The following is a 20707-nucleotide window of genomic DNA, read 5'->3' on the forward strand; positions in this document are numbered from 1 at the left end:
TCCCCCCCTGGCATTACAGGAGCTTGTGATTGATGTTATTCAATTCCAAATCGCTTGTCCTTCAATATGATACCAGGATGGTCCATATCGGTCAATCGGTTCCAGAGATATAGCGTGTAAATCGATTTTTTTTTTTAAATGTAATTACATGGCTGTTCATGTTCTTTGAGGGCAGATTACTCTGGAACCAAACGTTCCAGTTTCACTGGACCAAAATCATTCAAAGCCCACTTAAAAGTTCTTCAATATGATACTTGTCTCATGTAAATGGGTCAGTTAGTTCCGAAGATATAGCCAGTTAAATGAGATAACTGGTTAAAGGGGGGGAGGGGTGGTTTTCTCTCCCCCTCACACCAGAAAATGCAGGGACTAGGCTGGTGTAAAAGGAGCCAACCTGGGAATGCATTTTCTGGTGTGAAATGGGTATTATTTCAAATAGCTGGGACCTGCAGTGCTCGGAATACAGCCAGGCTCTGCCAGAGACGAATTTCCCATTAGGCACGTGAAGCACCGGCCTAGGGGCGGCACATGTTTGGGGGCGGCACTTGGATGCCTGTGATAGTACTGTCAGCCCAAAATGTACCAATAACTGCAAAATATCCACTGTACTGTACTATAATCCATCTTAAATAGAGTGTAAATGGATAGGACATGCAGATACTGCCCCTATAAACTGTTCTTCTTAGTAAACATTATTGTTGTGCCTAGGGGCGCCCTCCTCCCTAAATCCGCCCCTGGGCTCTGCCACTGTCAGTGGCTATCACTTCTGCCTGGCAGCGGCTGTCCCCCATTTACCACGAGCATGTATTCCCCGTTGGCAATGAGCATGTAATCCCACATGGCAACGAGCATGGAACCTCTGGCAATGAGCATGGAACCCTTGGCAATGAGCATGTAGATAAGTAGCACTTACTGTATGTAGCATCATTTTTAATAGTCATTATGGTGTTTGGCATAATACATAATGGACATCATGCTGTGTAACTTAACGTGTAATGGACATTATGGTGTAAATGTTTAATGTGCGCCTTTGGTGGACAATGTCCCTGTTTATATAGCGTATTGTGAATTTTGGCTTAATCCGTGTGGCATTATGTGAATTTCGTCTCAATCCGTGTGGCATTATGTGAATTTTGGCTCAATCCGTGTGGCATTATGTGAATTTTGACACAATCCATGTGGCATTATGTGAATTTTGACACAATCCATGTGGCATTATGTGAATTTTTGCTCAATCCATTTGGCATTATGTGAATTTTGGCTCAATCCGTGTGGCATTATGTGAATTTTGACACAATTCATGTGGCATTATGTGAATTTTGTCTCAATCCTTGTGGCATTATGTGAATTTTGGCTCAATCCGTGTGGCATTATGTGAATTTTGACACAATCCATGTGGCATTATGTGAATTTTGACACAATCCATGTGGCATTATGTGAATTTTTGCTCAATCCATTTGGCATTATGTGAATTTTGGCTCAATCCGTGTGGCATTATGTGAATTTTGACACAATCCATGTGGCATTATGTGAATTTTGGCTCAATCCATTTGGCATTATGTGAATTTTGGCTCAATCCGTGTGTTATTATGTAAATTTTGGCTCAATCCGTGTGGCATTATGTGAATTTTGACACAATCCGTGTGGCATTATGTGAATTTTGGCTCAATCCATTTGGCATTATGTGAATTTTGGCTCAATCCGTGTGTTATTATGTAAATTTTGGCTCAATCCGTGTGGCATTATGTGAATTTTGACACAATCCGTGTGGCATTATGTGAATTTTGGCTCATTCCATTTGGCATCATGTATAATGGGGTCTAGTATTTTGTTGCATAATGTGTAGAAGTTGTATATGGTGTTGTACACTACACTCAAGGACACTGTTGAGTGGCCACACCCCCTTTTCCAGACCGCGCCTTCGGCGCGCGCACAACTACATCCTTCACTTTTGTTGCCATGGTGGGTCTGGGTACTTTAAATGCCAGGGCCTATTTTTAATCCCATTCCCACCCTCTCTCTGCCGCTCTCTTAGCATGTACACTGGCACCACTAACACTGGCGCTCCCCCACCTAAACCCTCTTTTATCATGGTGCCCCCCCTGTCATTTTATCCTGGATCCGCCCCTGCTTATATGTATAAATGTTCGTGCTACAATCAGGGCCGGCAACAGAAATTTTGGGGCCCCATACATAGATATCTCTGAAGGCCCCCAACCCCCTCAAACGATATCAACCCATCTCTATGCTGAAACATAAACTGAACGCAGTGCGGACTGCGTTTTATCACACTGATGCACTCCCTTACTCCATGGCCTGTGTTCTTTCACACTGACGCCCTCTGTCACCCTGCAGCCTGCGCCCTATCACATTGACACCCTCCCTCACCCCGCAGCCTGCACTACTGTATATCACACTGACACACTCCCTCACCCTGCGGCCTGTGCTATATCAAACTGACACGCTCCCTCACCCTGTGGCCTGCACTCTATTACACTGACGCGCTCCCTCACCCTGCAGCCTGCACTATATCACACTGACGCGCTCCCTCACCCTGCGGCCTGCGCTCTATCACACTGACGCGCTCCCTCACCCTGCAGCCTGCACTATATCACACAGACGTGCTCCCTCACCCTGCACTATATAACACTGTTGCTCCCTCACCCTGCGGCCTGAGCTCTATCACATTGATGCGCTCCCTCACTCTGCAGCCTTCACTATATCACACTGACACGCTCCCTCACCCTGCGGCCTGCACTATATCACACTGACACCCTCCCTCACCCTGCACTATATCACACTGACACCCTCCCTCACCCTGCACTATATCACACTGACGCTCCCTCACCCCCCATACATAGATATCTCTGAAGGCCCCCAACCCCCTCAAACGATATCAACCCATCTCTATGCTGAAACATAAACTGAACGCAGTGCGGATTGCGTTTTATCACACTGATGCACTCCCTTACTCCATGGCCTGTGTTCTTTCACACTGACGCCCTCTGTCACCCTGCAGCCTGCGCCCTATCACATTGACACCCTCCCTCACCCCGCAGCCTGCACGACAGTATATCACACTGACACACTCCCTCACCCTGCGGCCTGTGCTCTATCAAACTGACGCGCTCCCTCACCCTGCGGCCTGCACTCTATCATGCTGAAGCACTCCCTCACCATGCAGCATGCGCTCTATCACACTGACGCGCTCCATCACCCTGCAGCCTGCACTATATCACACTGACGCGCTCCCTCACCCTGCGGCCTATGCTTTATCACACTGACGCACTCCCTCACCCTGCAGCCTGCACTATATCACACGGACGTGCTTTCTCGCCCTGCACTATATAACACTGTCGCTCCCTCACCCTGCGGCCTGAGCTCTATCACATTGACGTGCTCCCTCACCCTGCGGCCTGCCCTCTATCACACTGAAGCACTCCCTCACCCTGCGGCCTGCGCTCTATCACATTGATGCGCTCCCTCACTCTGCAGCCTGCACTATATCACACTGACACGCTCCCTCACCATGCGGCCTGCAGTATATAACACTGACACCCTCCCTCACCCTGCACTATATCACACTGACACCCTTACTCACCCTGCACTATATCACACTGACGCTCCCTCACCCTGCAGCCTGCACTATATCACACTAATGCTCCCTCAGCCTGCAGCCTGCGCTATATCACCTTAACGCTCCCTCACCATGCAGCATGCACTATATCACACCCTGAATCTTCACCCACTGGATTTATAAGACTTCCCCTTCATTGACTGAATTAATAAAATCACTCCTCAAGATACTGTGGTACTGCTTTCCTAGCACGGCGCCCATCGCATTAAGCGTGTACATTTTTATATGGCATACAATCTGTGCGATACGTGCGATTTCGGTTTTTAAATCGCATGTATCGTATGAAAAACATTAGTATAGTAAGCTACGATGCGTGCGATGCAAATCGCATGCATCGCACTCATCGTTTACTTTATTCATGTGCGATGTAACAATGTTAAATGCACCCCCACGCCACCCCCCCACAATAAACGTGAACCCGAAGCGTGGCGAGCGCTGCGAGCCCGCGAGGGGCGGCGGTACGCGTCCTACGACCTTTTCATACCCCCACTATCCACGTTGGCGTGGAGTTGAGAATAGAAAGTGTGGCGAGCGCAGCGAGCCACCGAGCCCGAAGCGTGGCGAGCGCAGCGCAGCTTCCCCTCGCGGGCTTCACAGGTATCCGCGTCCCCTCGCCACGCTTCGGGCTCGTTGGCTCGCTGCGCTCGCCACACTTTCTATTCTCAACACCACGCCGACGTGGATAGTGGGGATATGAAAAGGTCGTAGGACGCCTACCGCCGCCGCTCGCCAGGCTTCGGGTTCACGTTTATAGTGGGGGGGTGGCGTGGGGGTGCATTTAATATTCTAAGCACGGGCCTGTGAGCGCCAAATGTATGAAATCGCCTAAATCGCGTCCATCGCATACATTGTATGTATGTTTAAGAGGATACAATGCATGCAATTTACAATGCCCAAGATAAAAAAATACTTTTATCGCATCAATCGCAAGCATCGCATGCATCTTATGACATTAAAACAGTACGACCGATGCGATGCATGTGATAAAAATGGATACGATGAAAAAATCACTGTAGTCGCATTAATCGCAAGCATCGCATGCATCTTATGGTGCAGAAACAAATAAGATGCATGCGATGCTTGCGATTAATGCGATGCTTATCGTGGGCGCCGTGCTAGGAAAGCAGTACCGATACTGTTCTAGGAGCGACAGGCGGCACAATGTGATATTGAGAAAGGAGTTGTGCGCTTATACGCTAAATGGGAAATTTACATACAAACTCTACATAATAATATGCAGCTATCTATACAAAAGATATCTGAGAACACTACCTGGTTTATGCTACCCAGATCTACGTAAGGGTTTTTATAGATGAATGCTGTCTTGTCTCCCCTGTCTGTTTACTTCGCTTCCCCTGCCCCCCCCCCACCCCCCTCTTGCCCCTTTTATTATATAGATTGGTTTGTTATTGGTGTGTGGAATTGATATGTATGGAATCACAGTGATATTGATATATATTTGATTCAGGATTTGATAATACTCCGCTAAGTCCTACATCAAGACTTATGTCTTGCTTTCAGTCTCTTATTTACCTACCCACCCAGGGCCGGTGCTAGGGTATTGGGCGCCCTCCTGTAAACTATAAATTTGCGCCCTCCCATATCTTATAATAGAGACATGCTTGAGGTATGCACACTTTAAAGGGGCATGTTCTTGAGTGTAGTGTGCCACACCATATACCTCTTAAACACATTATGCAACACAATAGTAGACCGCATAATACTTGCCCCTTAAATATTATGCGATACACAATGACCCAAAATTCTAAAGGATTTAGCCAAAAATCACATTTGTATAATCACATTATACCACCCAGATGGAGCAAAAATTCATGTTAAGGTGCCCGTACATGGACCAAAGTGCTCCGTTGAACTAGAGCGCGTTGCATCTAGTTAAAAACATATGCAATGTGCTAAAGCAGCGTTGTTTTGAAATAGATGCGATGTGGTGGGATCTAATTCAAAAAGTAGATGCAGCATACTTTTTGTGCTTTGCGATGTGGGGGGACCGCTTATTGCCTCGCAAAACAGGATCGCACTGTGTATGGGCACCTTTATGCCAAAATGAAGTGCCAAAATTCACATCATGTCACCCAGATTGAGCCAAAATTCACGTCATGCCACCCAGATTGAGCCAAAATTCACATCATGCCACCCAGATTGAACCAAAATTCAAGTCATGCCACCCAGATTGAGCCAAAATTCCCATCATGCCACCCAGATTGACCCAAAATTCCCATCATGAAACCACTGAGCCGAAATTCACGTTATGCCACCCGGATTGAGCCGAAATTCACGCCATGCCATCCGGATTGAGCCAAAATTCACATCATGCGACCCAGATTGAGCCAAAATTCACATCATGCCACCCGGACTGAGCCGACATTCACGTTATGCCACCCGGATTGATCCAAAATGAACATCATGCCATCCAGATTGAGATAAAATTTATGTTATGCTACATGAATCTATGTAAAAACCGGACCCGGACTAAACTCCGGACCGCCGGACAGGACATCAAAATCTGCAGTCCGGAGCTTGTGGGGTCCGGTCCGGGGGGTGTCTTGTCCGGGGGGGTGTCTTGTCCGGGGGGGTCCCTATGATAGCTATCACCAGGGACATGGAAAAGGGGAGATTACAGCCTCCCCGTGTGGTCCGGACCGTCCGGTTTTTGCTACATGCCCAGACCATACAAGGAGATTTTATTCTACCCCTCCTCCTCTACCTGGTGACAGGTGTGACAGGCAGCCACCCCGGACAGGACACCCCCTGGACCGGAGGCTACAAGCTCCAAAATGCAGAGTTTGATGTCCGGTCCGGCAGTCGGGGGGTTTTGTCTTGGTCCGGTTTTCACCCATACCCTGGATCTAAAAAAAAAAATTCATGTTTTTGTCATGGATGGGGCCAAACTTTACATATAATTTGGGGACACAGGGACCGTGGGGAGGCAGGGATCAAGGCAGGGGGGATGAAGGGACGGGGAACGGGGGATGCAGGGACCGGGGGGACACAGGGACTGGGACCGGAGGGGACACAGGGACCCGGGGGGGGGGGGGGACAGGGACCGCTGAATGACGCAGGGATAGGGACCAGGGGATGACTCAGGGACAGTGGTGACCGGGGGAAGATGAAGGACTGGGGGGCAAAGGGGGGCTGCAGGAACAAAGGGGGGGGGGGCGCAGGAACAAAGACTAGGGGGATACAGGGACTGGGGGGACACAGGGACTAGGGGGGGATGTAGGGACAGAGACCTACCAGGTGTCCAGCAGTGTTGCCTTGCCGCAGACCTCCTCCCTTCTTGCACTCCCCCGCTTAAATAGCAGAGTCCACAGCTGCTCTCCCTCCTCCACATGCAGTGACAGCGACACTGCGTCAACCTCCTGCACCCTTGCTGCCCGCACACTCACTGTGCGGCTCCTCACCTCAGTCAGGCACACTGCACAGCCTCTTTCACATGACAGCGGCACGGGCACTTTCCCTTGCTGCCCGCACACTCACTTTTTCTCCTCACCCGGCGGCTCCTCACGGCATGCAGCACAGTGCAGCCTACAGAGTGCCGAACCTAGGACACAGCGGGGGAGCTCCACGCTGATGCTGATCGGTGCTCCCCCGCTGTGTCTTAGGTTCGGCGCTCTGTAGGCTGCACTGTGCTGCATGCCTGAGTGTGGAGCCGCCGGGTGAGGAGAAAAAGTGTGTGGGCTTCAAGGGAAGGTGCTCGTGCCGCTGTCATGTGAATGAGGCTGTGCAGTGTGCCTGACTGAGGTGAGGAGCCACACAGTGAGTGTGCGGGCAGCTAGGGTGCACTGTGCACTGTGCAGGAGGTTGACGCAGTGTCGCTGTCACTGCTTGTGGAGGAGGGACAATTAATGAAACAGGTGCCCCCTACAGCTGTCACTCGGTGGGGAGTAGGGAGCGCCTCTCAGGTCCGGCGCCTACCTGCTTTGCAGGCTTTGCTGAGCGGGTAGCGCCGGCCCTGTACCCACCCTTGGACTGAGACAACACAATGCTTGGAGTCATTATACTACTGAGTTCCTCCCAGAGCTGAGGCTAATGAGCCCATCAAAGTGGGAATCACTAGGGATGGACTTCTTTTGAGCGAACCCCACCTGTTATCCTATGTGATGAGAACTGATATTGATATAACGTATTGAGTCAAGTATAGTAATGTGGAGTTCTTACAAATAACCACACATGATTTATCCATTGTAAAATGAATCCATTTATTTGGTTTTTCATATTATAATATTGACAAACTTTAAATTAAATGTCTAAAAAAAAAAAGTACTAAAAAGTACTAATAATGAGGCTCTCTCCAAGAGCTGATAATACTATCAGGCAAAAATCTAAAATCTAATTTTCTGTGACGTATTTTCACTGCAAATTTATAATGTACAGAAAATCCACTGGCAAATAGGATCTTTAATTAGATTTTTATAGAATTGTACGATTTTTTTCACAAACACATGAAAAAAACATTTATATTTACTATGAATTTCTCTCTTAACTAATGCCTTATACTGTATGACAGAAAGGTATTTATTAGTACATTATTAGTACACAATGATATAAACAGAGTATTGTAACAGACGCAGAATCAACATTGGTTTACTGTGCTGGTCTCTGACTGGCAAATAGCAATGTAACTAATTTCTTTTTAAGCACTAGTTAACTAGTTTGGCCCTTTTAAAAGATCCAATTTAATGCGTGAGTGGTAATTGTTCAGTTTTATATTTGCTGTACATTTTAGAGTTTAAATACAATAGCTTGTCTACAAACCAAACTTTAACTCATTCGTCAAAGTGAGTGCCACCAATACAGTGTAAATAATGATAATAATAATAATAATATTATTAATATTCTTATTACTGCCACCAATAAGTGCAATACTTTATTATTATAGCAATAAGACAGCATGACGTTTGGCGAATAGCATGATAATGCAGGGGTTATACTTCCTACCTCTCAGTGTTGGGGTTTGTATGTTTTCCCCATGTATGTGAGGATTAACTACAGGTGCTCCCCAAAGACTTACTGTAATAGTAGTTTATTGGCTTCTGACAAAGTAAAGAATGTTGTGTATGGTAAGGAATATGGAGCACCACTGTGACAAGGCATTGTGTGAGTGATTTCTGGGGAAGATTTACCATTACCACAGGTTGGAAAGTGATAAAGTGGACAGAGATAAAATACAAACCAACCTGCTACGAGTGGAAATTTTTCAAACACAGCCTGTAGCATGGCAGTTAACAGTTGATTGGCTGATACTTTATCTCTCTCCAAGATTTGATAAATCTCCATTTAATGGGCCTATGTACTAAGACCTGGAGAGAGATATATTGGACAGAAATAACATACTAGCCAATCAGCTCCTTTCTCACATTTTACAGCTAAAAAAGGGCTTCCTGGGGTACCCCTCTCATTCACCCATCCCAACCAAATACCTTATTACAAATAAAGACTCTAAAGATGGCCATGCATCTACAGATTGATTGTCAGATCTGGCTGGTTGGAACAAAAACCTGGTAATGAATGAGAGCAAATGACAGCTGACAATTTGCTTGAAAAACTGACAAATTCAGATATTACCAGGTTTTTTGATCCAACCAGCCAGATCTGACAATAAATCTGTAGATGTATGGGCAGCTTAAGAATAGGGTACAGATTTTAAAGAGCTAGTCTAAGTAACAACAGCCATTTTGCATGGGAGTGCTAATCGCTTGAGAAACAGGGTCCTCTGTGTCTACAAAGACATTGCCACTACCTAATTCCTCCATCACGACAATGCGCCAAGTCACTCATCGCTGCATGTGAGGGAGTTTTTGGCCAAGCACAACGTGACATCGCTGCCTCAACCACCTTACAGTCCGGATCTGGCCCTGCTGACTTTTTTGTTCCCCTGGATCAAACTTAACTTGAAAGGACACCGTTTTCAAACCGTAGACAAAGTGGATGCGGCTGCAATAAGAGCACTCAAGGAACCTCTGCTTAATGCCTTTCAGGAGACATACCAAGCTTGGAGACACACTGGCAATAGTGTATCACTGCTCAAGGGTCATACTTGAAGATTATGTTGTCACGGTTTTAAACTCAGAAATGTGATTACCAGACCGGGAATTGGCTTGACCAGACTCAGGAGTGCAGAGTCTAACCATACCGGTGGTTTTCGCCAGTGACCCCTCCAAGCGGGATTTGGGCTTTGCTGCACTCTGTATGCCGGTCGCGGTCCCCTGATCAGGTTTCCCACATAGTGCTGGCAAACACTGGGCGTAAGGCAGGGTCCGCTCTGGAATGCTCATGGTGAGACTAGCTGGGTCAGGAACTTGCAGACAAATACAGGTAATGAAGGAGCAGGCTTGAGCAAGAGTCCAAATACTGGCCGGGTCATACACTGGGAGTCACAGGTTGCAGTACACAGGGAGCAGGCAGGAGAATGGTCACAGAACAAGCCAAGGTCATACACAGGATGGCACGGATGCAGTATACAGGGAGCCGACCGTAGAATAGTCACCAGGATAGCCGAGGTCATACACTGGAATCACTAGACACGGTACCGGAGGATCAGGCAGGAGAATAGTCAGAAGAATAGCCGGAATCATACACTGGAAACACAGGATATCAGACCAAGCACTGGTAACACTGGAGCAGGTTAGTGAACCTATACTCTGGCAGGGTCTGTCTGCCAGAGGCTGCCTTTTATAGGAAGCACAAGGAACTGGATTCTCACAGGAGCCTCAATCAATGAGGGCTGAGCATGTCTCTCACTCAGGTGCTTTAATCAATAAGCAATGGTCAGGTTACACAGAACTGTCTGGCAGCATGGACTCACCCAGGTGCTGTAATCAGCCTGTAATGTTCAAACTAACACAGAGCTGTCAGCAGCATGAGACAGAGCAGAACCAACAGGATTTCACAAGCAGGTATCACTAAAATACTTGAATGTTGTGACATATGTAAAGTTCAATAAATAGTTTTTCCCGGATTTAGTCTCATTACTTTATGGACAGACCCTGTACGCTCACCTTTCCCCTGATGCCATATGGTTTGTTTAAATTGAATAGAAATCACAGGGACTCTGCAAACTCTGTAATTATATATATATATATATATATATATATATATTCTTGGAGGATCCGCACTCACAGCCAGCCAAGGTCATCAATTGGGGTGCTTAACTAGAGTGACAATCAATGTGTCCCAATAATATTCTGTGTATGGGATAATTAATCCACGAAAAGCACTCACCAGTAAAAACATCAATCTTTTAATTTCGTACTTGCTTGTAATAATACAAAGATCTTACTTCAAGGATCCTCAGATCCTGTAGGTCGACGTTTCGGCCACTAGAGGATCTGAGGATCCTTGAAGTAAGATCTTTGTATTATTACAAGCAAGTACGAAATTAAAAGATTGATGTTTTTACTGGTGAGTGCTTTTCGTGGATTAATTATCCCATACACAGAATATATATATATATATATATATATATATATATATATATATATATATATATATATATATAGTATATAATAATATATACTATAATATAGTATATAATGATAGCTAATTGCTTTAACCAGGAAGCTCTCTAGACAAACTCCTGACAATTCATCTATGACCCAACCAAAATAAATTAGAAATCCCAGAGATAAATATTTTTGTTAATCTGATGTAATATTCTAACTAGCAATTTTATTATACAGCATACAGTATATGAGTAAAACTGTACCTGGATCCCTATTGAGGCACGACGCTTCTTTAGAAACTCATCTGACTTGGTAACAAGAACAGCTTTATCACTGGTGCTCCGAACAGAACTGCTTTTACTCTCAGAAGCATGGCGCTGTGCTGCAGCTGATTCCAAGGCAAGATTCATGGCCTTGTTGCTATCCAGGCTGTCTGTGGAGTTGTAAAGCCCCCGGCCTTCAAGGGGCCATGGGGATATCCTTTGAGTCCGGCTGTCATGATAGGCATCCTGGGTAGACTCTGTGCTGCTTTGTGCTGTTACTGAGATTAGTGGCTTGGAGGTGGTACGTGGAGGAACAGGCGGTGGTGTTTTCTTATAATTGGGGTATGAAACAGCTGTAAGAAAAGAGAGGTAAAGAAAAACATTATATTTAATACATGAAAAACAAGAACATACTGAGACTTTGTGACATACTGTATACAGTATATAATGATTTAATAATAGCTGTAAGTTTTTCCCATCACTATGGTCAGTATTTACATATTTTTCATTTATGCAGGGCCTACAGTAATTCAGAAATGTACATAAACCTGAAAGTTTAAGTACATATGCAATGTTTGCGAAAGTGCATATGGACTTTCATTAGGCAGCTCCCACCCTATAGAATGCCATTCCACGCACAATAAGTGCTAGCCTCCAAACTTTCAAGCATTCCCTGAAAACTCACCTCAGGCAAGCCTATCATATTTAAGTACCACACGCATAACCCTCTGAGGCACTTATGTATTATATAGCTTCCCTTCTGGACTTGTAACTTGGTGGGACTGCTATACTGTTACTGGTGCCTGTCCTTGTGTTTCCCTCCTATGTCCCTATAGATGTAAGTTTGCAGCAGGGCCCTCCTACCTCCAAGTTTGTCTGTTGTTACCCAGTTTGTTTTATCACTGTCTACCATTGTAAAACAAAACAGCTCTGTCATTCTCCTCTGCCTCTGTTCGGAAAGGGAGCATTTCCTCCCATGAGGGGTGTGGTCACATCTCATGGGGGCCTAGCCTTTTGACCCACCCCCATCTCTCTTCTTGCCAGACGGCCGAGCTGAGCACTGGCTCAGAAGATACTTGTCTGCTTGGCTGATACTTGTCTCTTTGGGGCAGATATATAAAGCAGTGATAAGGGAGAAGTGAGCCAGTGGAGAAGTTGCCCATGGCTACCAATAAACCCTGAAGTAACATTTAAAATTTAAATAATATAAAATTATACACACTGACTCACGTCTCAATCCTTTTTACTGCTTCACACATCTGCCCCTTAGTGTTGGGCAGTCGTTTGGCCAGAGCCTGTCTCTCTGTGTGCCATGCGGTCGAGCATACTGTAGTTGTTTTTTTTTTATTTACATTTTTTCTTTATTGAAGCATGACATACAATAAATGTGCAATATAAATGTATTTTCATTTCATAGAACACAATATATGGTCATTACATATGTGTATACAAGAAAAATAAATGAGTTCCAGCATACATTTTGTAGCAATGTCTTCCATTACAAACAATCAGTAGAAAACATAAAAGAGAAAATAAAAGAATACACCTGGATCCGCACCCACAAATACCCTAGCCCCGACTAAAGAGTGTGCCTCAAGCACAGTTGTTAAGCCAGGCACTTCAGACCATCCGCATTTCTGGAAGATGGCAAATCTGACAGATGACCAATTTTAGCACAGCTGCTGCATACAAAGAAGCAATATTAGGTGCAGTATTATCCACCTATGACTCAGGCTTGCATTTTCAGTGTACAAACCCTTGTTTTGCCATGGTATGTTATACCAGCTGTTCCCATACATTAAGCCAAATCACCTAAAAGGTTTCCCACAGGATTACATGCATACTCCACATAGTTATAACAGCAGTGCCACAAATTGTAAGATCAACAGAATTCCAAGATGTGAATATACACATTACATCTGAACATCAGCGGTATCAACAATCCCCATGTTTATTTGCCACTATTTTTAAAATATTGATAATGCTGGCTAATTATTAATACCAGCAGGGATCATGGTACTGCTTATGACCGATCTACCACCATTAGAGAAACTGAGACAGGGAAAAGGAACAAACCCTTGGTCCTAAGAAAAAAGGGATATGGTAATAGGTAAGAGGGACACTGCCCATGGGTAGTTTCCTATAATTGCAATAGATTATCACAATAAATGCAATACCTTTCTATATTCACTTCAACAGTTCAATATCTACCTTAGCAGACATATATATCTGAGACTTAACTGGGTACTTGTTTCCTAGCACGGCGCCCATCGGGTCCCATCGCATACCTTAACTTAAGGTATGCGATGGCACCCGACGGACCCGATTTCGGGCTTTTTTTGAGGTTTCCCGACAAATGTAAAATCGGGTCCATCGCATGTCATTATAATGGCATGCGACGCGACCGACCCTATTTTACATTGTAAGCATTGTATGTAATGTTAAATTCCTATGTAAAATCGGGTCCATTGTATGCCATTATAATGGCATACAATGCGACCATTGCGATGGACCCGATTTTACATAGGAACCAATGTTAAATGGCCCTCCATACCCAATTTTTGATTGTATACCCACCCTGATGGGTAATTTCTATGTCAAATGCCCCCCCATTGTTAACGCCACCCCACAATGAATGTCAACCCGAAGCGTGGGGAGCGCAGCGAGCCTGCGAGGGGCGGCGGTACGCGTCCTCTGACCTTTTCATACCCCCACTATCCACGTCGACGTGGAGTTAAAAGTATACAGTGTGGCGAGCGCAGCGAGCCACCGCGCCCGAAGTGTGGCGAGCGCAGCGAGCCCCGCAAGGGGACGTACAATACGTCTGAAGTAATGCGCGTCCCCCTCGCTGTGCTCGCCACGCTATATAAAATCAACTCCATGCCGACGTGGATAGTGGGGGTATGAAAGAGTCGGAGGACGCGTACCGCTGTGCTCGCCACACTTCGGGTTCACGTTGATCGTGGCGTGGCGTTAACAATGGGGGGGGGGGGGCATACAATGAAAAATGGGGTCTGGGGGGCATTTAACATTGGGGCCAATGTAAAATCGAGTCTCAGGGACCATTTAACATTGGTTCCAATGTAAAAAATCTGGTTGGTCGGGTCAATTTGGTTGACCCGATTTTTGCAACCCGATTGCATACAATTAAAATCGGTGGCGCCATGCTAGGAAACAAGTACCCTTAACTGTTTTAAAGTAGCATTAATCAGAACATACCTCACATGCACATATCCACAATTCGCAGTGCAACATACTGTAGGTAAATATCAACAGTCTCCTTTATAACTGTACCGTTTAGTGCAGGCATGTCCAAACTGTGGCCCTCCAGCTGTTGTGAAACTACACATCCCAGCATGCCTTGCCTTTACAGTGTTTCCATTATGTTATGCTGCTGGTACTTGTAGTGCCCCAGCTTGTGGGGTGCCACACACACAATTCCACCGGCAGACATAGCAGATTTATAAGGATCCACACCACATAGGGTGAGACCCCGGGATGCTTGGCTATCACTTTCCATCTAAATTTGTTGTCTACAATAGCGTGGGCGGAAATATACTTATTCCTTTTTTATATACTCCAGTTAAATTGGAAATTGAGAGTTTTATACAAAGCAATGTCTGGATTTATTGGTGTTACAATCATATACCCCAGTGTGCTGTCTTTTCATCATAATTTATGATATAATGTTTCACTAATCGTATTCATTGTTTTCAGTTTTTTATATTGATTTTTCATATTTAATGTAATACATTTTATTCCATTAATAGCAGCCATGAGATTTTGTGTCCTATTATAGTGTTTAGCATTCTTCTGCCGGTGCAGCCCATTCCCCCAATTTCCATACATTTGTATTATAGAAACTGAGACCACATAATCAAATATAATGAAAACACATTATCATAAACATCTAAAGCAAAGGTGGGCAAGAGGTTACACATAGTCTGTTTTCTTTTTTCTTTCCTTTGAGGCATCCAGTGGCATAGCTTGAAATCTTGTCCATTTGAGAAGGAATTTGCCTTTGCGAGTGAACCAGAATAAGGGCCTTACTGAGAAGAGGTTAAGTCAGATTGGGAGCACAGAGCTGGAAGCCACAGGTGATGCCTCCAGTGGCGTAACAATAGCTCCACAGCCCCTGCGGTGGCTTGTGTGCTTTAAGCAAAGATATTTTTGGCAACGTGGATGTGCTAAGGTATTTTAGATATTGTTTTTCATCTTTTAAATTCATGTATTGTGTGTCCCTACTGAGCCTCACACATGAAGTACTATGGAAGTTATTCTGGTTGACACGCAAAGCTGTGAAATTCCCAGCTTTGCATGTCATTTAAAGGCCACCCACACAGCTGCCTGCCCCCCCCCCCCCTCTCACATGCAGAGTTCCCCGCACACATGCAAATCGATATGTAGCATAAACATCCATTTGCAGCTTGCGTGCGGGGAGGAAATCATTCAATGATGTCTACAACGCTCGCAGATGTAAGACACCTTTCTGGTGTCTTACATCTGCGAGCCCCTTGTGCGGGATGCGGGAGGACAATTGACACCCCCTGATGTCAGCTGCCCGTCCCCCGCACCCGAATCATCGGGAAATCACCATGGGAATGCCCAGCGTTTTCATGGGAACACCCATGAAGTGCTGGGCATTCTCATGGGCGCACTGCTAGGTGTTTGCACCCGCTCGCACCAAGTGGCTGCACATGTGCAGAAAAGTATATGCGCACATGCAGTCGCGAAACATCACTCCCCTGCGCGAATACGCAGGGTAGAGAAAGGACCAGAATAAGGTCCTATATGTTAGGTTGACCCTCACTTAATTAAACTGTCTATTATCTTATGTGCTATTATTATGCTTTACAATTTTGAGTACATAACAAACAGTTCAGTATTATACATTGCAGAATATGTTGGTCCTAGTCTAAAAAAAAAATCACAAAATGCTTTCACAAAGTGTGGGCACCTTGATATTGCTGTAACACTTTCCCCTTCCAGGAACTCTTTATTTAGTTGAAGTTGCCTTTTTTTACGCCCATGCTAGCAACTGAAAGCTTATTCTATTTCCTCCTAATATTTTAGTCTACTGCTGACCAATTGGCCACTCAGAGAAAGGCTTACTCAGAAGTCATCTTTCCATTTTCTACTTCAAAATCCATACAACAGAAGAGCACATAATTTTTTCTTTATTCAATAACCTTCAATTCAACTATTATTGAATAGTCTACAGTATTACCCCTTCAATGGTGGGTTAATAAAATAAAAAAAAAAAACACTGCTAGGAGGTATCGGGACAGGTGCCATGAAGGATTGCAGGAGAGATACAGGTGGGGGTCGCCCGGAATTACAATCACCAATAGCCAGCGGGTATTCCCAACATTAGTGCTGCTTTTCAGCCACCTCCCTGCACCCGGGATTCAGTATAATGCATTTCACAGTTTAGCCCGCCCCCGACCAACAGGAGTCTGGGGGGCGGGCTTTATACTTTAGAGTATAATGCATTATGTTGATTCCGGGCCGACACAATCAGGACTGCAGTCCCTAGGGATCAGAAAGTGGTGGAAATCTTCCGGGCTAGCCAGCACCAGAAGCAGCTTAGCACAGATCTTTTCCGGGCAAATTTTGTCTCTTATGGCTACACATAATTAGTCATTCTTCTTCTGATGTGCTTATATTATTCATTATCACCCTTATCTCTTCCAATACGCCAATTATGCTACCCTACAATGATTGCCAACTGATTATGGCAATAAGATGGATCTTGTACTATAACAGAAGTGTAAGAAAACGGCCTCTCTGACCATCTTATACGACTTGGATTTTTCTCGACTAATGTTTTGTTTCAGGTCCTCAACATCTTTGATTATAGGCTTCTGAACAAGCTCTTCTGACCTGATCTTAGACTTTATATTGATTAATCAGAAGCAAACCAATACCAAACAATCTGTTTATAACTGTAATTTTGCAAACACAGCCTCTAACGTGGCAGTTAGGAGCCGAGTGGCTTCTTTATCAGTTTCCAAGGCTTAGTACACATCTTGGTGCCAGAACCTTTGGCTTTCCAACAGCAAAACCCATCACTCCCATCTTATGGCAACTGCCATTCTTTTGGACTGTAACTTTGAAAACCCAGTAAAAGTTGCAGCAGCAACTGAATCAAACTCCTATCATCTACTACTGCAGTGTTTCTCAAACTTGGTCCTCAGGACCCCACACAGGGCACACCTGGAATACTTGAACTGTGTGATGTTCTGAGGACCAAGTTTGAGAACCTACAGTATGATCTACAGCATATGCAGCTGACCTATTAAATCATATCTCCTGCCATGTTTGTGAACCAACTCAGATTGAATTGCCTTTGTAGGCGAGTGCATGCAACCTTTTCATAAAAAAATGAATTGCCATTAATTGTACAAAGTACAAAAATATTTCTTATGTAAAGTTTTAAGATTATTATTAGTTAAGTGAACAACATTCCTATATTATTAGGCTGTTAATAAGTAGACATGTTCTTGCCATTCTTTTAGTACTTGAAAGATAAATGGTAAAGAGGTTTTTAATTTACAGGAAATTATTAAAAATGTCTCTGAATACTATTCCAGGTTTAGAAAACTAGAGCACAAGAATCATTATTTTCCAACAAAGACAGCATTTGTTTATTACAGCGCCAGTCCATTAAGATACAAGAATAAGATATGTAACAAAATAAAATATACATTTTAAAAAATATTCAAAAGATTCTACATCTGGTGATTTATTGGCACATATTCTAAAACACTATCACAATACCTAACTTGAGGTCCATACATACTGTGCCCGGGAGTATGCACTGGGTGTATGGCTGGGGGAAAGCCGCTCAGTGCATACGCATGAGCTGACTTTCCCCTGCCCAGCGCTGTCAGCGGGGGTGGACAATTTTGCATAGAGCAACGCTATCAAAAGCCACTCATCTGCTGGTAATACAAGCAGATGAGCTGCTTTCCCGGCGATGATGCGGAAGCGCACCTCACCGCTCAACGCCGGGCTGTACTGGGCGGCTCTGAGCTGAAAGCTGCTTTGGGCTCAAAATCACCCAGTGTGTATGGGCATTTAGGTATGCTTTTTGTGTTATTTTGAAGAGAACTATCATTCTTAAAGACATTTATTGTTTTGTTTTTACATTAATTTATAAAAAAATCCTCAGATGATCAAAATAATTGGCATATAAATACAGAAATAGCAATTTTTTTATACAGTATTTCAACATAAAAGCTCAAGTTTTGATTTTTGTATGTTGAGACAATGATATAAAAAGATAAATCAGATTCATGTTATAAGATTAGTGTAAAGGTCCATACACACTGAGCAATTTTTTCCCTTCTGAGTAAGTTTCCCGGGGGTGGACAACTTTCCATAGCAGGATGCTATAGAAAGCTGTCCACCCCATCGCTCATCTGCTGGTAATACCATATTTTAATGGAGATGCGGGAGTATTTCTCTAAGTGGTTGGGAGTGCAGACATATTGTACAAATATATATATATATATATATATATATATATATATATAGAGTGAATAGATCTAAATATATATATATAGAGAGAGAGAAGGCACTTACCCCCCACACACACTGTGAAGGATCCAGACCAGCACTCAAAGGTAGGTGAAGAAAAGGCTTTTATTCCATGCTGCGCAGTACACTGTAACAGCTGCTTAGCCCGACGGCCGTTTCAACTGGGCTCAGCCAGTTTTCGTCAGGGGTCACCACAAAATCAATGTCAAGCGCTTATAAGGACAGTAAGTGCGCCAAAAGTTTTCAAAAAACTAACTGACAGCAGCCTCTCTCTGGCCGCTTGACAGGGGGCGTGCGTGGAAGCGCGTCACGGGGAATCCCGGGGTTGGTCCAGCCGCGTCATCAGCACAGTGTAAACTGTCTGATACGGCGGCCGTGAACCTCTGTGCGGTGTGATGGGCAGCCGCTGCAGAGTATCGCAGCAGCACGGTTAAGGTTACGTGTGGTGTAGAAGATAGGAGAAGTGTACAGGGCTGCAGCTGACGCCGCAGCCACTGTATAACAAAGTGTCAACTAGATGGAAGACTGTGACGGGATGCTAATGACGGGATGTGGAGGGTTCACGCTCGTCGGGACTGCTGTCAGCCAGTGGCAATAAATGTATAACATGCTGTACGTAACAAAACGGTGTGCCTGACAATAAGTAGTCAGCACTCAATAAACCGTGTTAGCTGAATAACATCCTACAGATCCAGCACTCGGCGGTGCAAACAATCTGCAATAAACATGCATATTACACACATAAGTGGCCCAACTGTGGTCACCCTCGTACACACACGGCGGTGTGCATAGTGTCAACATCCCATGTCGACATCTCAGTAGTCCAACCAATGCACACGGCGGTGCAATCATGGCTGGATAGGAGGTAATATAGAAATATAGTTGAGAGAAAGATAAAAAGACAAAGTGCATGGAAGATATTTACATGGAAAAATCATTGATCATTTTAGAGAAAACATCCCATTTTAAAGTCCTCATTAAGGCCCTTTGGGGAAAGAGTGTCCAGGCGGTAAATCCATTGCAATTCTCTTTGCATAAGCAATTTATCTCTATCCCCTCCTCGCTTGAGCGGTGGGATATGATCAAGTAGTGTGCATCGTAGTTGGTTCACACTATGGGATTTTTCCAAAAAATGTTTTGCCACAGGTAAGTTTTTCAGTTCAATCTGTGAGCTTGGGCAGGTGTAACTTTTCTTGATGGAAGATCGATGCTGGCTAAGCCTTTCTTTCATCATTCTTATAGTCTTACCCACGTATAGCAATTTACATGGGCATTGGAGGACATAAACCACGAATTTGCTACAACAATCCAGATGAAATCTGCTGGAGTATTTAATCCCATCCCTGGGGTTGGTGAATTCAGTGCCTGTGAGCATGAAAGGGCAGTTAGAACACCCTGCACACTTGTACGTGCCCTTCTTGCGGTATAGCCAGCTTTCTTTGATGGGTTTGGTTATCGTGGAGTCTGTAACCACCAGTAAGTCTTTTAAATTAGGTCCCCTTCTGTAGGCGAATCGTGGCATCTGAGTGATCTCTGAGCCAAGGATAGGGTCGGAAGTCAGTAAGTGCCAATGTTCTCTTACACTTTTACGGATTTTGTTGGATGCCACCGTGTAGGTGCTGCATAGATTTAATCGTTTATCATGTTCGTTGTCAGACTTATCCCGTGCTAGTAAAATGCTGCTTCGATTTTGGGATAGGACTTTAGTGATGGCTGTGTCGACTTCCCTTGCATCATAGCCTCGCTCCAGGAATTTCAATTTCATGTTCAAAATTGCTGATGGTAACTCATCCGAGTTGGAG

General features: G+C 44.6%; 1 protein-coding gene across 10 annotated transcripts in view; it reads right to left on the bottom strand.

Moving 5' to 3' along the window:
* The window catches only part of DLGAP2 (DLG associated protein 2), a 911233-nt gene that overhangs the window by 79925 nt on the left and 810601 nt on the right, over positions 1-20707 (bottom strand). For all 10 annotated transcript variants that reach the window (XM_083177372.1, XM_083177368.1, XM_083177369.1 and 7 more), the window contains one exon: positions 11364-11716. In XM_083177372.1, the coding sequence (XP_083033498.1) occupies positions 11364-11716 (353 nt within the window). The remainder of the gene's footprint in view (positions 1-11363; positions 11717-20707) is intronic.

The sequence above is a fragment of the Crinia signifera genome, chromosome 3, assembly GCF_055691185.1.
Source record: "Crinia signifera chromosome 3, ASM5569118v1, whole genome shotgun sequence".
NCBI lineage: Eukaryota > Metazoa > Chordata > Amphibia > Anura > Myobatrachidae > Crinia > Crinia signifera.